This window comes from Ostrinia furnacalis, unplaced genomic scaffold, assembly GCF_004193835.3.
Source record: "Ostrinia furnacalis isolate ACB-3 unplaced genomic scaffold, ASM419383v2 OfSCF6691, whole genome shotgun sequence".
Classification (NCBI taxonomy): Eukaryota; Metazoa; Arthropoda; class Insecta; order Lepidoptera; family Crambidae; genus Ostrinia; species Ostrinia furnacalis.
In genome coordinates, this window is record NW_021136930.1 from 1,317,604 (window position 1) to 1,338,717 (window position 21,114).

At 38.3% G+C, this 21,114-nt stretch overlaps 2 protein-coding genes across 2 annotated transcripts in view; both read left to right on the forward strand.

Moving 5' to 3' along the window:
• Positions 1–21,114, forward strand: part of LOC114362687 (uncharacterized) — a 46,002-nt gene that overhangs the window by 13,563 nt on the left and 11,325 nt on the right. The gene's annotated exons all lie outside the window — the stretch shown is intronic.
• LOC114362705 (uncharacterized) lies at positions 145–21,064 on the forward strand. Its single transcript, XM_028318214.1, has 2 exons — positions 145–423; positions 15,681–21,064. Exons 1-2 carry the CDS (start codon positions 321–323, stop codon positions 17,189–17,191), a joined length of 1,614 nt encoding a protein of 537 aa, XP_028174015.1. The 5' UTR covers positions 145–320; the 3' UTR covers positions 17,192–21,064.

Consider the following 21,114-nt stretch of genomic DNA (forward strand, 5'->3'; position numbering starts at 1 on the left):
TTTCACATGATATTGTACTTATATCTGTTACGTGCGTACGTACTAACTGTGTCATTTAATGATTAGATTTTAGATCTGTGGTTAATGATTTAGTTTATTGTCTGTGGTTAAACTTGTTTGACATTGACATTAATTGACAAAAGCGCGGGAAACGGTGAACTGAGTAGGCGTCTTTTTTTGGCTTTTGTAAATTTAATTTGAAATAAGGATCAAATAAGTGGTGTATTGTATATATTTTGTTACTTTTTATCTGTATTTACGTAGTTCTTGTGTAATTTCATCAGTTATTCGGTAAGTCATTGCATTTTGATTTTTTCGTGATGTGTGAACCTGACGACCCTGGGGGAGGCGTAGTCCCCCAGGCGTCCAATTTTGTTACGATTTCTAATAATTTAACCGATATGGAAACCGATGGATCATTATTTGACACGGATGGGTCTGGAAAAGAAAAAAAGTAAAAATGGGGTTCGGCGCGGAAAATGGTCCAGATTAAGGCAAAAATGCAAAATTTTGGAAATCCAAGATGGCCGCCAAGCGTTCACCCGTTTTCCTAAAGGGACTAAATTCTCCATACAAATTATATGCAGGGGGGCTTGGATAACGTAGAAAAAGGCGAGGCCGAAGGCCGAGCGACAGTTTTAAGCCTGTGAGTCGCCATAGATTTATTTTTGATGCGTCAAAAAAGGACTAGAGCCCAGTGACAGACAGAAAGGCGAGGCCGAAGGCCGAGCGATGGTTCAAATCCCCACAGTCGCCATAGATTTACTTGTGTTGCGTCAAAAAAGCAAAAGAGCCTTGCGACAAACGATAAACGCCCCGTGTAATTTTTGCGAGGCCGAAGGCCGAGCTCCGAATGCGAGGCCGCAGGCCGAGCGCCGCGTAGGGCGAAGCCCGGAGCGGCCAGCATCGCAGATCTAGCTTTTGTAGCCCGCGTAGCGGGCGACCAAAGCTAGTCTATATATATAAAAATGAAACCCGTTTCGCGTTGTCACGGCATCACGTGTGAACGGCTGAACCGATTTCGATAATTCTTTTTTTTAAATGTTTGTGGAAGTCCAAGGATGGTTCTTACGGAAAAAAATATTAAGAAAATCTCTACGCTAAGGCGGTACGAAGTTCGCCGGGTCAGCTAGTACCTAATAAATAAATAAAATAAAATAAAATTGAAGCCAGAGTTCAACTAGGTTGTAACTTTTATTAATAAGGAGGTTAGTGTTTAACTATCTCTGATTAAAACTCATAAACAAACTCCTTCTGCCACAGACGGGTAAAACCTCCTAAAACTCTTTTTTTTCAAGGCTTTTGAAAAGCACTTTTACATGTCCCAGTATTAACCCTACCACTAATTTTCCAGTGCTGAGAAGAAGCAGCGCAAGAAACTTAGTCACGATTTTGTTCATAAAGGGCTTACTTTACTTAGTAAATCAAGGTGGTAATAATACAGCTTCTATTGAATTAATTTTACTGACTAGTTTATTTTCCTTTTTACTCCAATTACCTACATTAATTGTCTGTTAATAATACAGATATGGAAAAGAAAGACTATTCGGTTACTCTTAATTATTTTTAGAATTTGATCAATGCGAAAGATGCGAAAAAGATGCGAGCGCAAAAAAAGGCCTTTGTCCAGCAGTGAACGACTTTCGGCTGAAACGAACGAACGAATCAGAAGTTCGATGACTCTTTTATAATGCGAACAGCTAGGGACTGGAATTCGTTGCCTGCTGCTGTCTTTCCCGAAAACTATGATCCGGGCCTCTTCAAGGCGAAAGTGAATAAGCACTTACAGGGCAGATATGTACAATCCTAGACTGCATCCAACTTAACATCAGGTGCGACTGTGGTCAAATACCTGCCTTGTTATGCATAAAAAAAAGTTCCTCCTTCAAAAGATTCTGACACAAACGCGTTACATTACACAGGTTCGCTACAGTGTGGTTGCACCCTAACACAAGCGAATGCACGCGAACTTCAAGGCGGCTTGAGTGTAATGCTGTAGATATTCCTGAAAACGGACTGCACTGAATAACTGTAATGCTACTGCTAAAAGCCCTACTTAAAATACATTGAAATTATTTAGCTACAATTTAACACTGTCACTATAAAATACAAGCTATTATCTGTATCTCATCTATCTGTGGCTTCGACCGCGTGAATATTGTTCTTTCACATAAGAACATCGCGTGCCTCTTCCTGTAAATAAAACCGGCATAAAACTATTTTACGTTTTTTCCTGGATCCCAAACTATCTCTATACAAAATTTCATTTATATTGGATCAGTAGAAAAGGTTACAGACAGACATAGTTACTTAATATTAATAAATGCTGACACTTTTGAAAATTCAAGGAAACGAAAACGGTATAACATTGTTACAACTTTATTACAATTTGAAGAAAATTAAATTATTTTTCAAAAATTACATCGTCCGAGTGATTTCCTTGACGGTTACAACGTCTACTAATCTAGATCTAGCATTAGATGGAAAACTTTCGTTAGAGTTACCTGGAAATGGATTCCATTTCTTGCCGAATCTTCAGGTTTAGTTGTTGCATAGTTGTTGGAGTATACTCTGCTCTTAAGTTTCTTTGAATTGTAATAAATAAAGTTCTACCATCTACGAAATTACTATACCTTTTTCCTTGAAGTTTCAAAAGTGCATTTTTCACTGGGCCACCCTGTATGGTTGTTACACTAATAGAGTATTTACTTAAAATAATTAGAGTTTCCGTGTAAAGCGTGAGCATTCACTTAAGTTCGTTAGCAAACATAACTAAAAAGTTTCAGGCACAACTCACGGGCAAAGAAGAAGCTCTGAAAGTCAGCCCTTATGAATTAAATACTGTGTTTAACGTGGTTAGAGTAAAGACTGGTTTAGGGATGGGCAGCGTTTTTATCGATAGACACCTTTTTGCCGTTTGTCGATATCGAGAAAAGAAGCATTTAAAATGTGAACAGCTAAGGACTGGATTTCGCTGTTTTCTTTACCGGAAACTGTAATCCGGGCCTTGATAGCTCGAGAGAGAATAGGCACTTCCAGGGCAGGTATGTGTCCATCCTAGACTGCATCTCAAAATCAAAATCAAAATCAAAATTATCTTTATTTGTTTAGACTAATTAAATTAGTTCTTGCAAATCGTCAAATGCTCTTAAGGAGCCTATACATGTCTCATTCTTTTTTTGCCCTACCAGCGCTTCGAGACAAACATTTGGCAAGTGCTGAGAAGAAGCGCCGCAACAAACTCAGTCACCACTGTCTGCCGGTGTCTCACTTAACATCAGGTGCCTGCCTTGTTCTGCATAAAAAAATCTAATCTTTATTGCTATTGCAATTGAAGAATCCCAAGTACCTTTTTTAAATCGTCTAAAACTCTCGAGGCCACTCTAGTCGCTACAAATGGTCACAGGTAACATTAAAAAGATTGCTTACAATACACTGAAAGTGTACACACTACTGTGTTTTTAAAAGTGCACCATTCACTTCTATCGTTAACAGTTCTTCCCATCACTGGCCCGCAGCGAGCCATCCTTGTGGGAAATTAAACCGTACCAACAGAGCTGGAGGCGTCAACTCTAAGCTTGCACTAAAGCTTAGCTTCAGAAGGTTTTGTGAAAGCTTTTGTACCAATAGACTGGTTTCTCCACTAAATGAGGGCTCTCGTGTTTATACTAAACAGTTGGCACCACTGACGAGTAGCGAACCTTACTTTACAGTGTCATCATATTCTTCGTCACTACACTCTTGCCAGAGTGGTCGTGGTCGTCACACCAGGTCCGGTGGCAAGTCTCACAATCCGTCGCCATTCCTCATCTTTCATCATTGCATCATCTTGTGAGTGCAAAATTTATAGTCCTCCTACTGCTTCAGGCGGACAATAGTGACTGAGTTTCTTGCGCTGCTCCTCAGCATTGGCCCATGTTACTGTCCCGAGGCAGTGGTAGGATTGGGACGTGTAAAAGTGCTTTTTGGGAGCCTACTTGCATAACTAAAAAAATTGATTTGATTTGAGCGTGTACTCTACAGAGTGGCGGCAACTGATGAGGGCAAATACGATAGCTCTCATTACGTCAACCTACTAATGCGTAAGTCTCCTGGCTTTCAGGGAGTGACTGAGTGCCTCCGAATAACGACCCTCAATTATCCAGTCAATAGCTACCTGACACATGGGGAGACAGACGGTTAATTGCCTTCAAGAAATATTTTCCACTTAAAGTATCATCATCTTCAGCTATTATAAATAGCAATACGAAAGAAACCAGCATTAGAAAGAGACAGTGATAGTAGGTCAATATCATCAGTAAGTAATCTGAAATAATGTTTGTTAAAATTGGAGACCAACAAACTATAGGGAATTGAACTTTTATTTTTCTATAGTTAAAGTAAATTGGTGCAACCCAGCCTAATACATTAATGAGGTAAGCCTTCTTTATCCCTCTTTATTGTGATCACACCACCTCCCCAGAGAGAGGGTAAATACAACTGCTCTTTTCTAATAACAAGTTCGCGCATCGCTTCTTTGAGAGCTGTCCGGCAGTATGAGCAGTTTTTATTTTACAATGGCAACACTTTTATTATGGCAACACTTTTGTTTTCAGACATTTTCTTAGCGTTCGCGTAACGGAAGAATCCTTAAAATGTTTTCGCAACTCGGTTTGTTTTCTTAATGCAGTGAGGTGTATGATTTAGGTGGAATTTCTACAAAATAACTGCAAAATACATGGATTATGGTGGTTTTGTATCTGCCTACTACAATACAGACAAAACTCAGTGATATATTCAATCGAAGACAAGTTTCTCAAATTACCAGAGCCTTAGAAAGTTCGGTTGAGGCTAACGGCAAATGTTTTAAAAGAATCTAAGCTCAAGCAGTTCTAGCCACGTCATAGACGACAGAACACAATGTTAACCTGCTTGCTTAATATAAAAAAACAAACTGTCAACGAGTCTGCATCATGAACCCGTCACAACAGCAAAACTTTGAACACCTTACAATCAGAATGTTGGACTTAACATAAAAATAAGTATTTCCAATCAACAAATGTGTTTCCATGTGTTTTTGTCTGTGTGTGCCGAGACTATGTTGTTTCCCCTCCATCCTGTGCCCTTGTTTGTCGTGCTTGCCTATGTGTGTCAGAGGTATTTATATCCATACTAGCGGCTGTCCACGACTTCGTACGCATGGACCCCGTTCTACCCAATGTTCTACCCTCTTAGGGGTTGAATTTTGCTTCTAAAAGGAACCGCCATGCAAAAATTGAGACTCCTAGCACTTGTAGTTTCTGAGATTTCGTGATAAGTGTGTCAATCAGTGACCTTTCGCTTTTAAATTTTTATTAAAGACGTGCTGTGTTGAACTTAGTGTGAATGGACTGACGATCTAGAGAAGGTCGCAGGAAGCACCTGGATGGGGGCAGAACAGGACCGGCCGTAGTGGAAATCCTTGAGGGGAGACCTTTGTCCAGTAGACGTTCTTTGGTTTGGTAATTTATAAGTGCTGGAGGCTAAGAAGCAACAGTGCAACAAACTCAGTTACCACTATCTGCCTTTTAAAACTAAATAAGTTCTAGGTAACGGTAGTAGACACATTAAAACAGGCACATCTTGCTCGTAATCAACTAAATGAAGTTATTATAGCAATCGTTAGTTCCCGCCAAAGACTTCCACTGCTGGACAAAGGCTTTCCCCAAGAATTTCCATAATAAACGGTCTTACGCTACTCATATTCAGGTTCTTCCCGCGACCTTTACAAGATTGTCAGTTCTCCAGGTAGGAGACCTGCTTGGTAGTTTAATATGTCAAAATAAAACGCTTCTTCATTATCTTGAAGGTATGAAATGCTGCCAATGCTTAGTGGTGAGCTTCGAAGTGGAAGATGAGTACAGCAAAACTATAGATCTGAAGGCCAGGCCTTCGCAGCCAATCCACCATCCCATATAGTAGCTACGTTCAAGTGAATTTGTGAATAAACAACAATATTTACGTGAGAGTTTTATTAAACTTTTATGAAGTAGAATAACGCCCGTATTCACTTACGATGCTTGCTTAAGTAAAGCAGCAAATCGAATGCACAGCGTTAGAGCTCTGTGATTGGTTCGTGTGTCACCCTGTGCGTCCACACACACTGTGAGACCTCATAGTAATGTTTGTGAATACGGGCGTAAGACCACCATACGTAGATGTCATAAAAGGCGACTAAGTAATGGGTCATAGGACAAAATATGTGGACATAAGGTGTCCCCCAACCCGCCTGGACAGCGGGGGAATATAAGCCAAATCCTCTATTTTGCCTCTGGTAAATTAGAGGGGACCTAAGTGAAGCAGCAAATCAAACGCACAGCATTGAATAGAGCTCCGTGATTGGTTCATGTATCACCCTGTGCGTCGACGCGCACTGTGAGACCTCATAGTAATGTTTGTGAGTACGGGCGTAAATACTGTAGCCAAAGTTACGAGAACGACCATAAAGTATCTACCAACTTCAAAGTAAATAATGCATTTTATGTTGTTGTAATAAAAGTGATTTCGCAATAAAAATACATAGATGTGCTGCCCATACTAGGTACTGATAGAGTAAATAAGAAAAAGAAAACAAGGCATTCAACAATTCACTTTATTTATCATCTTTCACGTAACATACTCTATATACAATAGTTGTATCAGCTCTCCTGGGCTCTGACGGTGATGCCACCTGTGTTGGTGACGTCACGTCCTCCTGTGGTGACGTCACCCTATTTTCAGGTTTGGGCGGCTGGTCGTCATCAACAGGAATGCTTNATGGGGGGCCCCACCCCCAATTCTTTTTTTTACTATTTAGTGTCATTATTTTGTAGCGGTTCATACAACACATATTCCCATCAAATTTCATCACTGTAGTACTTATAGTTTCCGAGTAAATCGGCTGTGACAGACGGACAGACGGACAGACGGACAGACGGACAGACGGACAGACGGACAGACGGACAGACGGACAGACGGACAGACGGACATGACGAAACTATAAGGGTTCCGTTTTTGCCATTTTGGCTACGGAACCCTAAAAATATTTGTTACTAAAATATTATGATATTCGGGTACTTTTTGGCCCCGGACACGTGATTTTCTTGGCCGGTGGAATGACCCTTATACTCAATCAAGATTTACAATGTCGATGCTGCCACAACAAACGTCAAATGTTATCATCTATCATCATCATTTTAACCGCAGGGTGGGTGTGCTGAGCAAATGAACATAAGCCTCACCCAATAATTCCAGATTAGCCCGTTGAAAGCGACTTGCACCCTTGTCCAATTTCTTTTCTGAATTTGAAACTTATTCACTTTTTCCTCCAATGGGAAGAATTTTAATTTTTTTTTGGATTGCCATTACAATCCACAGAAAAAAGAAGATTACACAGATTCGCTATAATGTGGTCGCACCACGACATAAGCGAATGCAGGCGAACTTCAGGGCGGCTTGAGTGTAATGCTGTAGATATTCCTGAAAACGGACTGCACTGAATAACTGTAATGCTACTGCTTAAGGCCATACTTAAAATACATTGAAATTATTTAGCTACAATTTAACACTTCTTCTTGTCGTGTTGACAACTAATCTATACAGTGTCAGCCCAAAACTCCGCTACAAGAATGGCATTGTCAGTAGCATTCATTAAATATTCCTACGTGCTGTTGTTTGGACACGCAGAGCACGACATTATGTGCTTCATCGACTGGGGAACAAAACCGCACCTGCACTAAAAGTTTGAGCCATCCAAGAATCCCCACCTGAACAGATTGTCCTTACTACGGCCGACCTGTGTCCGAAGTCTATTTAAAGACTTCCAGGTAAGCCAGGGGAGCTCATGTCCAGGTGGAGGACTCTCAGATATAGGGACAAAAGGGCAGGTATGATCAGCTCTCTCGCGCCACAACCTGCATCTCTCTTTTGACCAATTTAACACTCTCTTTAAAATACAAGCAGGTAAACTGCGGCTTCGCCCCAGTGGACATCGTTCTGTCATAAAAGGAATAGCGCGCGCCCCCCTTTCTAAAACCGAGATAAAATCTATCAGATGTTTTAGCTAGGTCCCAAACTATCTATCTATGCCTTTCATTTAAATTGGATCAATAGAAAAGATTTACAGACAGACACAGTCTATATATAATAATATAATTACTTAAAATAATTAGAGTTTCCGTCTTATGTGTGAGCATTAACTTAAGTTCGTTAGCAAACATAACTAAAATGTTTCAGGCACAACTCACGGGCAAAGAAGAAGCTCTGAAAGTCAGCCCTTATGAATTAAATCCTGTGTTTAACGTGGTTAGAGTAAAGACTGGTTTAGGGATGGGCAGCGTTTTCATCGATAGACACCTTTTTGCCGTTGGTCGATATCGAGAAAGCATTTAAAATGCGAATGAAGAAGCGCTTGGGACTGGATTTCGCTGCTTGCTGCTGTTTTTTTACGAAAACTGTAATTCGGGCCCGGGCCTTGATAAGGCGAGAGAGAATATTTGCACTTACAGGGCAGGTATGTGTCTATCCTAGACTGCATCTCACTTAATAAAACATCAGGTGCGATTGCGGTCAAATACCTGCCTTGTTCTGCATAAAAAATCTATTCCAGTTTGCTATTGCAATTGAAAGAAAGAAAGAAAGAAAAAATATTTATTTGGTATAAAATAGAATGATGATTGACTTAAAGCAAAAATAATAAAATTGTTGTACCAAATTGGTTTCTGTTCAGTATGAGGCCATAACATATTCGGGATTGCAGAATCCCAAGTATCTTTTTTAAATCGTCTAAAACTCTCAAGAGGTCACTATAGTCGCTACAAATGGTCACAGGTAAGGCTGTTAACATTAAAAAGATTGCTTTCAATATACTGAAAGAGTACACACTACTGTATGTTTAAAAGTGCACCATTTACTTCTATCGTTAACAGTTTCCCCTCACTGGCCCGCAGCGAGCCATCCTTGTGGGAAATTAAACCGTACCAACAGAGCTGGAGGCGTCAACTCTAAGCTTGCACTAAAAGCCTAGCTTCAGAAGGTTTTGTCTAAGCGTTTGTACCAATAGACTGGTTTCTCCACTAAATGAGGGCTCTCGTGTTTACCTATACTTAACAGTTGGCACCACTGGCGAGTGACAGGAAAGGTCCTGTCACTCTACAGTGACTCCAGTGGCGCCATTCAGGGGACGTAGTGTGATAAATTCACGTCAAAAGCATTTGATATCGACTGCGTTAAAAAAGTACAGAAGATTTTAGTTCTTAAAAGTTTCGGCTAGGGGCGCTGACAATCCGTCATACATTTTATGACACTTTTTTTTACACAGTCGATATCGAATGCGTTTGACGTAAACTCACACTACGCCCCCTAGTGAATGCACTAGGGTAGTGAATGCAAGCCATGGTCCTCCTACCGCTTCAGCGTTCACCAGTTTGCGTCACTGTCTTTGCTACTAGCGAGTGACAGTACCTTACTTACCAGTTGCGCCAACTGGTGAGGGCAAATACGATAGCCTTCAATACGTCAATCTATAAACCTACTATTTCGTAAGTCTCCTGGCTTCCAGGGAGCGACTGCATGGAAACAAACGATCCTCACTTCCTCAGTCATCCAGTCATTAGCGGCCTGATACACACTCATAGAGGTTTTAGAGGGTACACCTGGCGCTAAGGCTGATTGCCTTCAAAGAATCCTACTTGAAGCACCATCATCATCTTCAGATATTAGTAATAAAGCAGCATTAGAAAGAGACAGTGAGAGTAGGTAAAATTAGAGATCAACAAACCATAGAGAATTGAACTTTTATTTTTCTATAGTTAAAGTAAATTGGTGCAACCCAGCCTAATACTAATGAGGAAAGCCTTCTTTATCCCTCTTTATTGTGCTCACACCACCTCCCCAGAGAGAGGGTAAATACAACTGCTCTTTTCTAATAACAAGTTCGCGTATCGCTTCTTTGAGAGCTGACCGGCAGTATGAGCAGTTTTATTTTACAATGGCAACACTTTTATTATGGCAACACTTTTGTTTTCAGCCATTTTCTTAGCGTTCGCGTAACGGAAGAATTCTTAAAATGTTTTCGCAACTCGGTTTGTTTTCTTAATGCTGGGAATTTCTATTTCTGCGAGCTAACGGCAAAATACATGGATTATGGTGGTTTTGTATCTGCCTACTGCAATAGAGACAAAACTCAGTGATATTTTCAATCGAAGACAAGTTTCTCAAATTACCAGAGCCTTAGAAAGTTCAATGTTGAGGCTAACGGCAAATGTTTTAAAAGAATCCAAGCTCAAGCAGTTTTAGTCACGTCATAGACTACAGAACACAATTTAAACCTGCTTGCTTTATTTAAAAAAAAAAATAAAGTCAACGATTCTGCATCATGGTCATCATGGTCGCGTCACAAGTGTCACAACAGCAAAACTGAACACCTTACAATCAGAATGTTGGACTTAACATAAAAATAAGTATTTACAATCAACAAATGTGTGTCCATGTGTTTTTGTCTGTGTGTGCCGAGACTATGTTGTTTCCCCTCCATCCTGTGCCCTTGTTTGTCGTGCTTGCCGATGTGTGTCAGAGGTATTTATACCCAATGTTCTACCCTCTTAGGGGTTGAATTTTGCTTCTAAAAGGAACCCCCATGCAAAAATTGAGACTCCTAGCACTTGTAGTTTCTGAGATTTCGTGATGAGTTAGTCAATCAGTGACCTTTCGCTTTTATATTTTTATTAAAGACGTGCTGTGTTGAACTTAGTGTGAATGGACTGACGATCTAGAGAAGGTCGCGGGAAGCGCCTGGATGCGGGCAGAACAGGACCGATCGTACTGAAAATCCTTGAGGGGAGACCTTTGTCCAGTAGACGTTCTTTGGCTTGGTAATTTATAAGTGCTGGGTGCTGAGAAGAAACAGTGCAACAAACTCAGTTACCACTATCTGCCTTTTAAAACTAAATAAGTTCTAGGTAACGGTAGTAGACAGACACATTGAAAAAGGAACATCTTGCTCGTAATCAACTAAATGAAGTTCTTATAGCAATATTTAGTTCCAGCCAAAGACTTCCACTGCTGGACAAAGGCTTCCCCCAAGAATTTCCATAATAAACGGTCTTACGCTACTCATATTCAGGTTCTTCCCGCGACCTTTACAAGATCGTCAGTTCTCCAAGTAGGAGACCTGCTTGGTAGTTTAAACCTTTACCTGGTAGTGGCAGAATTGTTGCCACCATATTTTGAACCTTATTGAGAAAACATAAGGTACAAAACTAATGAAAAATATTTTTCTCTATACCAGTTAAAGGGTATGTCAAAATAAAACGCTTCTTCATTATCTTGAAGGTATGAAATGCTGCCAATGCTTAGTGGTGAGCTTCGAAGTGGAAGATGAGTACAGCAAAACCATAGACCTGAAGGCCAGGCCTTCGCAGCCAATCCACCATCCCATATAGTAGCTACGTTCAAGTGAATTTGTAAATAAATAACAATATTATGTGAGAGTTTTATTAGATTCTTTTGTCATGTAGCAAACAGAGTATAGGCGTATTATTATTCTGTGGTATAGGTAATAAGACCACATAACTCTTCCGATTGATGTCGCAAAAGGCGACTAAGTATGGGACACATAATATGGGACATCAGGATTTTGGCCTACATTCTGTCTCTGGTAAATTAGAGGCTCGTGTTTCTGCAGTAGAGACTAAATACCGCAGTAAAACTAGGAAAAGTTACCATAAAGAATGCACAAAATTCAAAGAAAATAATGTATTTTATTTTGTTGTAAATAAAAGCTATTTCGCAACAAAAATACATTATAGTCAGATGTGCTGCCCATATACCACTGATAGAGTAAATAAGATAAAGAAAACAAGGCATTCAAGAATTCACTTTATTTATCATCTTTCACGTAACATACTCTATATACAATAGTTGTATCAGCTCTCCTGGGCTCTGACGGTGATGCCACCTGTGTTGGTGACGTCACGTCCTCCTGTGGTGACGTCACCCTATTTTCAGGTTTGGGCGGCTGGTCGTCATCAACACGAATGCTTTCCAGGCAAGAGGGACATAAGATAGGAAAGCACGCAATAAGTGGAGAAAAAAGAAACGGGCAAAATAGACATGGTACGCACATACACATTTAAAATTAGTAAGTAAGCTTAAACATCAGTCTTGAGCCTTAACTTTGGAGTGAACTAAGCTCAGATTGGGTTATCAAATTATTTATTTTTTCCGTTCTTCGCTTTCAATTTTATATATTCTGTATTCTTTTTCTTCTTATTTGTTTTGCTTGCTTATTATCAAGTTTGTACCAAACTAAGCTCAAGCTTGCTTGGTTATTTTATCAGCTTCAACCAAATTCGTCTTTCTTCTCGTTTGGCACTATACAGTTGAAGCAGCAATCACAACACGGTATGCACGACACGAATGGACTCACTAACAACGGTAATATTATGGACATAAGACACATCTGCTTTGATTTTTAGCCTCCGTTTTCGAGCTTGCAAAAATTGAGCTTGGTTTTTTGTGCTTGGTTTTTGTGCTTAGTCTTTAAGGCTCATCTTCGTACCACATGAAACAGAATGCTGGTAAGAATAGCATGCAAACTGGACAAAGGCTTGGGACACAAAGGATCCAGGGACAAAGGATGAAAAGCGGAAGCCAGGATATCCAAGGGCAAAGCGGGCAACAGATCAGGCACATCAAAAATTTATACTGCGAATTTTGGTTCTGTATTTTTCTTTGGATCTACGGTATTTTTGATATGTTTGACAAGTGGGTGCAGTATTGGATGACAGTGTATGTCAAACTTTGATGTAAAGAAGGAAGAAGGTTGTGTGTGATAGAGTTTTCGCAGTGAGGAAGCAGGAGACAACTTTGAGTCAAAAGCTATTTTGTATTGAGATTTATAAAGAGTTTTGAAGAGTTTAGTTATGGTAGTAGTGTCGATGGGAATGAAGATGTATGTTACCCACGACACTACTGGCTTGGTAGTGCAGAAGGGAAAAAATATTCCCCACGACACTACTGGTAGTGTGGTTTGGTAGTGCGGTGGGTTAGAAGGGATATTTTTCTCTTCGATGTAATGAATCTGCTTACATCTATTTCTATATTTTCATATCTAAATCACTCTCTCACACAGACCCAAACTTACGAAACACTCTTTTAAATGTTTAAATATTGTTATAGGTAGGTACTTCACAATACGCGTCCTTTGGGAATACCTACCTACTCTAATTACCAACTTTGTGTTAGCCTAGACAGTTATTTAAACCATGTTTTCTTTATTCAAAACCCCTAATTTTCCAAATATAAACAACATTATTCTATTTACAAGTTGTGTCCCAAAAGATTTGAAGTTTATATTAATTTAAAACTTGTAATTTGGGAAACTTTGTAATTTCTTACGGCATTGATTAGTTTTAAACAATAAATTGGTTAAGTTATGCCGTGCGTTGTTCGAACTTGTTCAGTTATGGAGGCTCCAGGGTGAATGAGATAAACGTGTCTTTAGGCCGCACTCTCGTTCTTGACAGTGTGTTTAATGTGTTTTTCTTCACCTTTTTGCACTTCAATAATGAATTATCAACTTACGCGTTGCATAATTGAATAAATTTAAACATGTTTATTAAATTATTCAATTTTTGCACTTCGTTTCAAGAAAACTTAAAGATCATTATTTAAATCTTATTTTGAGCCTTTATTTGTTGCTGAGATTTTTTTTCTTATACGGACCTAAGAGCTGAAATAGCTACATTAATTACGTTTATGATAGAGAGAATAGCAGGACAAATGAAAAACATACAAAAATGAGTGTTTTCATTAAACACCATTGTATGTTACACACTATTACAATAATTTCTTATCTGATTAGGGAAATGTAACTAAGTTTAAATTCACGGAAATCATGTCTACCAATAAAATATCTTTCATTTGGCCAATATTCGACAAGACTGAAGTAGCAAAATCCGACACCTCGTTTGCAAATCCACAGTATCTACAAAGGTTTTCAATCGGAAAGTTTAAAATTCCAAACTCGCAAGAAATGCGGGTAGAATATCATCGGTTCGCGTCGAATGTCGCCGCCGCAGCGGGAATACCTCATGCAACGCCGCTGCAACTGACTTTGGTCATAATGTAACTATAATGGGTAGGTCTACTATAATGTGAACTTTCAGAAGAGATAAATGTATCGTATGTACTATGTCCGTTGCATTTTTCTATTTTAAATGTACAGCTTTGTTTGTCATCTGTTATTTTGCGAGTAGACTAGTTATTATATGAAACTCGATCGTCAAATTGGAATTTCTCTTGATTATTTTGTTACAAGTTCAACTAAAATATCGTTTTTCTTTATTTAAAAAGTTTTAAGTTTCATTTTTAAAAACTATGCCATTTTAATTTCAAGTGGCGTCGTCAGCCATCTTCAACACAATAATAAAAAAAATACACACGACGCCGCGACGTGTTGATTAATCCTAATAATTATTAATCAAAATAACATCATAATACCAAACGTAATTTTTAACCAGTTTTATCTATTTGTAACTTTATTTTTTATTACTTGAGGTGTAAAATGTTGAGTGAGATTTCTGACCCCACCTGCAGTGCCCTCTTTCAGTTGACTTTAACGAGAGTGCTTCTATCAGGAATCGTTGCCAGCATCTGATAACGAGTGCTGAGTGTTTGCAGTTCATTTAACGGGCGTTGAGATAGTTAAGAATGTTGCGATGAGTTCGTTTCCAGTAGCGAGCACGTAACATCTTGATGCATTCGATTTTGCGCGTTCGAAACTTGGAATGGATAAGTTAGCTGTAGGCATGCCAACTAGAAATGTGTAAGATTAAATTAAATTAGAGTCTCTATTTCAATTAAATAATAACAGCTTTTTACTAAAGGAACATAATAGCAAAACTCTATATCGCCTGCTTGTTTTTCGGGTATTTTCAAATTTCAGTTAATTTAATATCAGGGTAAAGGGTGGGGGTTTATGAATGCTGTACTTCGGTCATTCTCACGATTAGGCGTTCTCAGCCTAATTACCATATTATTTTTGAAATTTGGCTTAATTGACTTAAACGCATTTAAATATAAAACACATCAAAAGTACGAATTTAACAATAGTAAAGGCGTCAAATTATTCAAAGCGGTTTTCGCGTAAATGAGACCCAAAAATTTTATGGTCACGGTAATTAGATAAGGCTAATACTTAATCTAACGGTAATTAGAAAAGATGTGTAAAATAGCAAAAAAACAACATCTTGCAATGATATATTTGTACACAAATATATAGCGTCATATAAAAGGCTGTAAGTACTCTTAATAACCCTTTGCAAAAAGAAAAACACTCATTTCTATTATTTATTGTATCATATTTTCAGTATACTGCAAGAATCGAGGCTATAACAGGAACACTTAGTTTCAGCAAGAAGGGGCTATGTGTCACATTTAAAATGAGAGCATTTAGCTGAATCAGAATCTGAATCATCATTTATTTGCTTTAAATGTGGTACAAACGATGGATACAGATAATGGATCAATGTAATTTCATCAGTTATTCGGTAAGTCATTGCATTTTGATTTTTTCGTGATGTGTGAACCTGACGACCCTGGGGGAGGCGTAGTCCCCCAGGCGTCCAATTTTGTTACGATTTCTAATAATTTAACCGATATGGAAACCGATGGATCATTATTTGACACGGATGGGTCTGGAAATAATGTCATTTCAAAGAATAAACGTAAACGTTCCTCTGTGCAAAAAGTTTGTAAACACTGCAACAAAAAACGGAGAAGGAATCGAAAATCTAACTTAGGCGGCACTGCTAGTGAATTTGAATGCCAATGTATCAATGAACTTGCTACTCTAACGCAAACCGCTTCAACTCCTACTGATTCTTCACAAGTAGGTGATACACTTGTCCCAGGTCAAAAGACTAGTGAAATTCCAGGTTCTAGTGAAACACGTACTCCTGTAGGAAGAGACCTTTATGTAGCTACTGACTTAGCCCCTTACACAGTTCATGTGCAAAAAGAACAATCCTCTCCAAACGAAAATTGCACCTTACACCCCGTATCATTTGGGCATTTTCTCAAAAGAAACAATATTAAAAATATTGTCAATGGCAGTCTTAAAAGGATAGGTAGGAATAGAATTTCAATTGCATTCTCCAACTTTGAGGATGCCAACGCTTTCCTCAACAGTAACTTGCTGAAATCAAATACTTACAAAGCATTCATACCCACATTTAATGTGACACGGATGGGAGTCATCAGAGGTGTACCTGTGGGCTGGAGTGATGAGGATATAATAAATAATATTAGTGTTCCTACAGGATGTGGAAATATAATAAAGGTAAGGCGCTTAAAGAAAAAGACAACTTCTATTGGCAAAACTGAGTTTGTGCCAATTGAAACTGTTGTAGTGACATTTGATGGACAGATTTTACCAAAAAGAGTATTCCTATGCTACAACTCGCTTCCTGTGGACCTGTATATTTACCCCACAATACAGTGTTTTCAGTGCTGCAGATATGGACATGTAAAGAGTCAATGCCGATCATTAGCAAGGTGTTTTAAATGTGGAATGGGACACACAGGTGACACTTGTGATGTTGATGAGGAAAATATATCCTGTTTCTTGTGTTCTGGACTTCATATGGCCACAAGTAGGAAATGTCCTGAGTATGATAGGCAAAGAAGCATCAAAGAATCCATGGCTAAAAGCTGCATAACTTATTCAGAGGCACTAAAATTACATCCTCCGATATCAAAGTCATACGCTGACGTTTTGGTATCGGGGCGTTCTAGCCAACAAAATCCTTTGATTCCTCTCAGCCCACAGCAACCACATAATAATAATAAACAGAACACTTTAAACTCGTCTTATAAGAAAACAGTTTTCATAAAACCTAGAACACCGCATAGGCCTGGTAAAGGTTATGATCGTCATGAACACGAAGCACTAACTAAAGACTACAATACTCCTATCTCCCCCAGTAGAAGCATTCTAAATAATGATACAAACAGTTCACTTTCTAACCTCCCTATTAGAGACCTTATCATTGCGCTTATCACATCTTTGACACATAACAACATATTACCGTCCAACGTTGCCATACCGAAAAATGATGTACTAGTAAATAATATTTCTACTGTTTATGGGGAAAAAGTCCCTAATAGTGCAGTGGAATTGCAGGAGCATTAATAATAAGAAAAGCGACTTAAATTATATAATAAATTCCATAGATCCATTTATAATAGCTCTACAAGAAACTTGGCTTCGGCCTGACTCTGTTTTTAAAATTTCCGGTTTTTCTTGTATTCGAGAAGACCGTTTTGACAACTATGGTGGGGTTGCCCTACTTATAAGGCACCCAATACCATTTGTACATATTCCTATTCCGCAGCATAGTAATGATTTTTCGATTATCGCTGCTTCTGTAAATAATATTTCTTTTGTTTCAATATATATTCCACATCCCTCAACTTCTATTTTTGATGAAATCGAACCAATTTTGAGTGCAATACCTAAACCTGTTGTAATAATGGGGGATTTTAACTCTCAACACCAATCTTGGGGAAGTACTACTTCTAATCACTATGGAAATCGCATTCTTGACTTTTTGGATAGAAATAATTTATGTTTCCTAAATACTGGAAATGCTACACGGCGCACCCTTCCTGACGAAGGGGTGAGTGCTCCTGATCTCACTATCTGCAATCCCAGCCTTGCGTCCTCTCTAACGTGGTCGACCTTACCTTCTACATACGGAAGCGATCACTATCCGATATCTATAACCTTTCCAACTGACCAAAAGATATATCCTGCTCGTCCACCACGCCAAAAGCACAAATTACAAAACGCCGATTGGGATTTATTTAAAGAAAGAGTTCAAGAAAAGGTTTCGTCACTGCCTCCTATAATTAATACCAATCATAGCGAATGTGCGGAGGCTTTAGCTTCGTTATTGTTAGAGACTGCTGACGAAACCTTTCCTTCAAAAAATCCTGCTCGTAATAAGTTACCTGCTCCCCCTTGGTGGGACTCTGAATGCTCTGGTGCTATTAAAGAAAGAAAGGCAGCTGAAAAAAAGTATGTTTCGGACTCGACTGAAGAAAATTTTCAATATCTTTCGCAAGTTACTGCTAGTACAAGAAAACTTTTTAAACAAAAGAAATGGGAAAGTTGGAAGAATTTCTGCTTTTCCATCTCTCCAGATACGCCTTCATCTGCAATTTGGTCGAACATTAGACGATTTAGGTCAGCTTTTAAAGAATCCACCCCAAAGGTTCTCCCTACATCGTTAACCGAGAAATTTTTAGATAGATTAGCTCCATCATCTGTCCCGGAATTAATTACTCCCTTGGTTATGTCTATGTCAGATAACGTACAATCTGGACTAAATGCTCCCTTCAGTTTAATTGAACTTAAAGGTGTTCTTTCTTACGTCAAGGACTCATCACCTGGTCCTGATGGAATTCCTTACTCTTTTCTCACTCAGCTTTCGGATTCATCTTTGAATTATTTTTTGAATTTAATTAACTCTATAATATTTACTGGAAATATACCCTCTTCATGGAAAGTTCAAGAAGTTTTCCCTGTACTAAAACCAAATAAATGCCCCTCAGAGGCAGAATCATATCGCCCAATAGCTCTTTCTTCGGTTATGGCTAAAATTGCGGAACACTTAGTTAAAAACCGATTAGAGTGGTATGTGGAGAATAAAGGATTTCTAAGCAATAGTCAGTTTGGTTTTCGAAAAGGTAGGAGCACGTCAGATAGCATTGCAATATTCACCACTGACATAAGACTAGCGTTTTCGATTAATGAACATTTGTTAGCAGCTTTTCTAGATATTTCCGCCGCGTACGATAACGTAGTGTTGTCCGTACTTGTAGAAAAATTGTATAAATTAGAGGTTCCTGTGATTTTAATAAATTTTATTGTAAATATCTTAGTCGGAAGAAGTGTACATATTTTTAATGAAGACTTGGAAAAAAGAACGAGGTTATTATGGAATGGGCTCCCTCAAGGTTCCGTTTTAAGCCCTCTTCTTTTTAATATTTACTCACATGATCTAGAATCTGCCTTTAGTAATGACATTAGCGTACTCCAATACGCTGACGATTTAGTTTTGTATATATCTGGAAAGAATACTGAAATCTTATGTAATACTTTGAACCATAATCTTTCAGTTTTAAAATTGTGGTTAGATAATAACGGCATGACTCTATCCGTACCTAAAAGTTCGGTTGTTCTTTTCACTCGAATGAGATGTCCACCACCAATTACAATTTCTTATGATAACATCCAAATGCCGATAAGTAACGAAGCTAAATTTTTGGGAGTCATTTTAGATTCAAAGTTAACAGGACTTTCACATTTCTATTATATTAGTGCAAAATGCGAACGCTTACTTAATATTCTAAGATGTCTGCGGGGAGTATGGTGGGGAGCTCATCCGTTTTCACTAAAACTTCTCTATAATGCAATCATCAGAAGCATTCTTGACTATGGAACACAATTCCTGGAACCTTGCAGCGTGGTTGGTTTACGAAAACTAGATGTCATACAAACAAAAGCACTACGTACTGTTGTAGGTGCAATGAAATCAAGTCCCAATAATGCTTTACAATTAGAATGCGTGGATCCTCCTTTAAGACTTCGGCGACAGTTTCTTAGTGATAAATTTTTATTTCGTGCTTTGCAATTATCTCAACACCCCCTTTATCACAGATTACTAACTTTATCCGAATATATTCAATCTTCTTCGTATTGGACACATAAAAACCCTCCATGTTTGGTAATTAGCTTTCAAAAATTTAAATCTCTTCAAGCACCTACGCATAGATCACTTTATCTCCCAATATTCTCTTCAGATTATGATTCATTAGTATTATCCCTCAATATTTCCTTCGATATTAATATATCTAAGATGGACAGATATGCTAACTTAAAGTTTAATTTAATATTAGAAAACGACTGGTTTGATTGGCATCATTTATATTGCGATGCTTCAAAACATTACCAGGATGGTCCTGTTGGAGTAGGTGTTTTTCATCATCAGTATAAAATCCATCAAATGATAAAATTACCCCCTGAGTCTTCAGTATTTACTGGGGAATGCGTTGGTATACTCAAATCCTTAGAATATATTCTTTTGATGAAACTTAAAAAGTCTGTAATTTTCTCAGATTCTAAAAGTGCCCTTCAGGCCTTAGCTAAGTACCCCTTTAAATCTAACATTTTTTATCCAGTAATTATGAAATGTAGGAGCTTGTTTCATAAATGTATTTCTTTGGGATTACAAGTAGCTTTTGTATGGATTCCAAGCCATTGCAACATAACGGGAAATGTCAAGGCTGATCATTATGCGAATGATGCGGTGTCTAGTGGTGACAATTTCCCATACAAAAATTACTGTCACGATTTAGTAGCTCTACCTAAAGTGTATCTTCGTCAATCGTGGGAACAGGACTGGAGCATTAGTAGTCAGACCAAAGGAAAACATTATAAACAGATACAACCAACTATTCCAATTAAACCATGGTTTTTCAAATCCTATTTACCAAAAATTGCTACTACAACTCTTATTCGTATGAGACTGGGACATGTGTGTACACCTCAACATTTGGCACGAATTCACATTATCGCTGATGATACTTGTGAATGTGGAGATGAAGTAGGCGATCTAAATCATATCTTTTTTGCCTGCCAGAAATATGATTGCTCCTCCTTTATCCAGTCATTAATATCCCTCCGTGTCCAACTACCTACATCCATAATTTGTCTGTTATCCTCTAATGATGTAAATATATATAAATGTATATCTATGTTTATTATTACTTGTGATATTAAAATATAGTCTGATACGGCTATATTTTATCCTTTTTGTCATAAACATATTTTTCTATCTAATGTACATAGTAATATGATTAGTTATTATTATCCTGTAAACAATAACACCATTCCTGCCTGATCCTTCAAAATTTTCGCTCTTCCCGGGTATTTTCCTTTAAAATCCGTTTCCCAACCTTTACACCCCGTCATTGGCAAATGCACAAGCCGTGCGAGCCACAAAAAAAAAAAAAAAAAAAAAAAAAAAAGACATTAATTGACATTTCATT

What these genes read in the sequence shown, in the direction of transcription:
- LOC114362705 (XM_028318214.1), top strand. Translation starts at nt 321, where the DNA reads ATGTGTGAACCTGACGACCCTGGGGGAGGCGTAGTCCCCCAGGCGTCC. An exon ending in GGAAACCGATGGATCATTAT is followed by an intron (nt 424 to 15,680) that starts TTGACACGGATG and finishes ATGGATCATTAT; the next exon opens with TTGACACGGATGGGTCTGGA.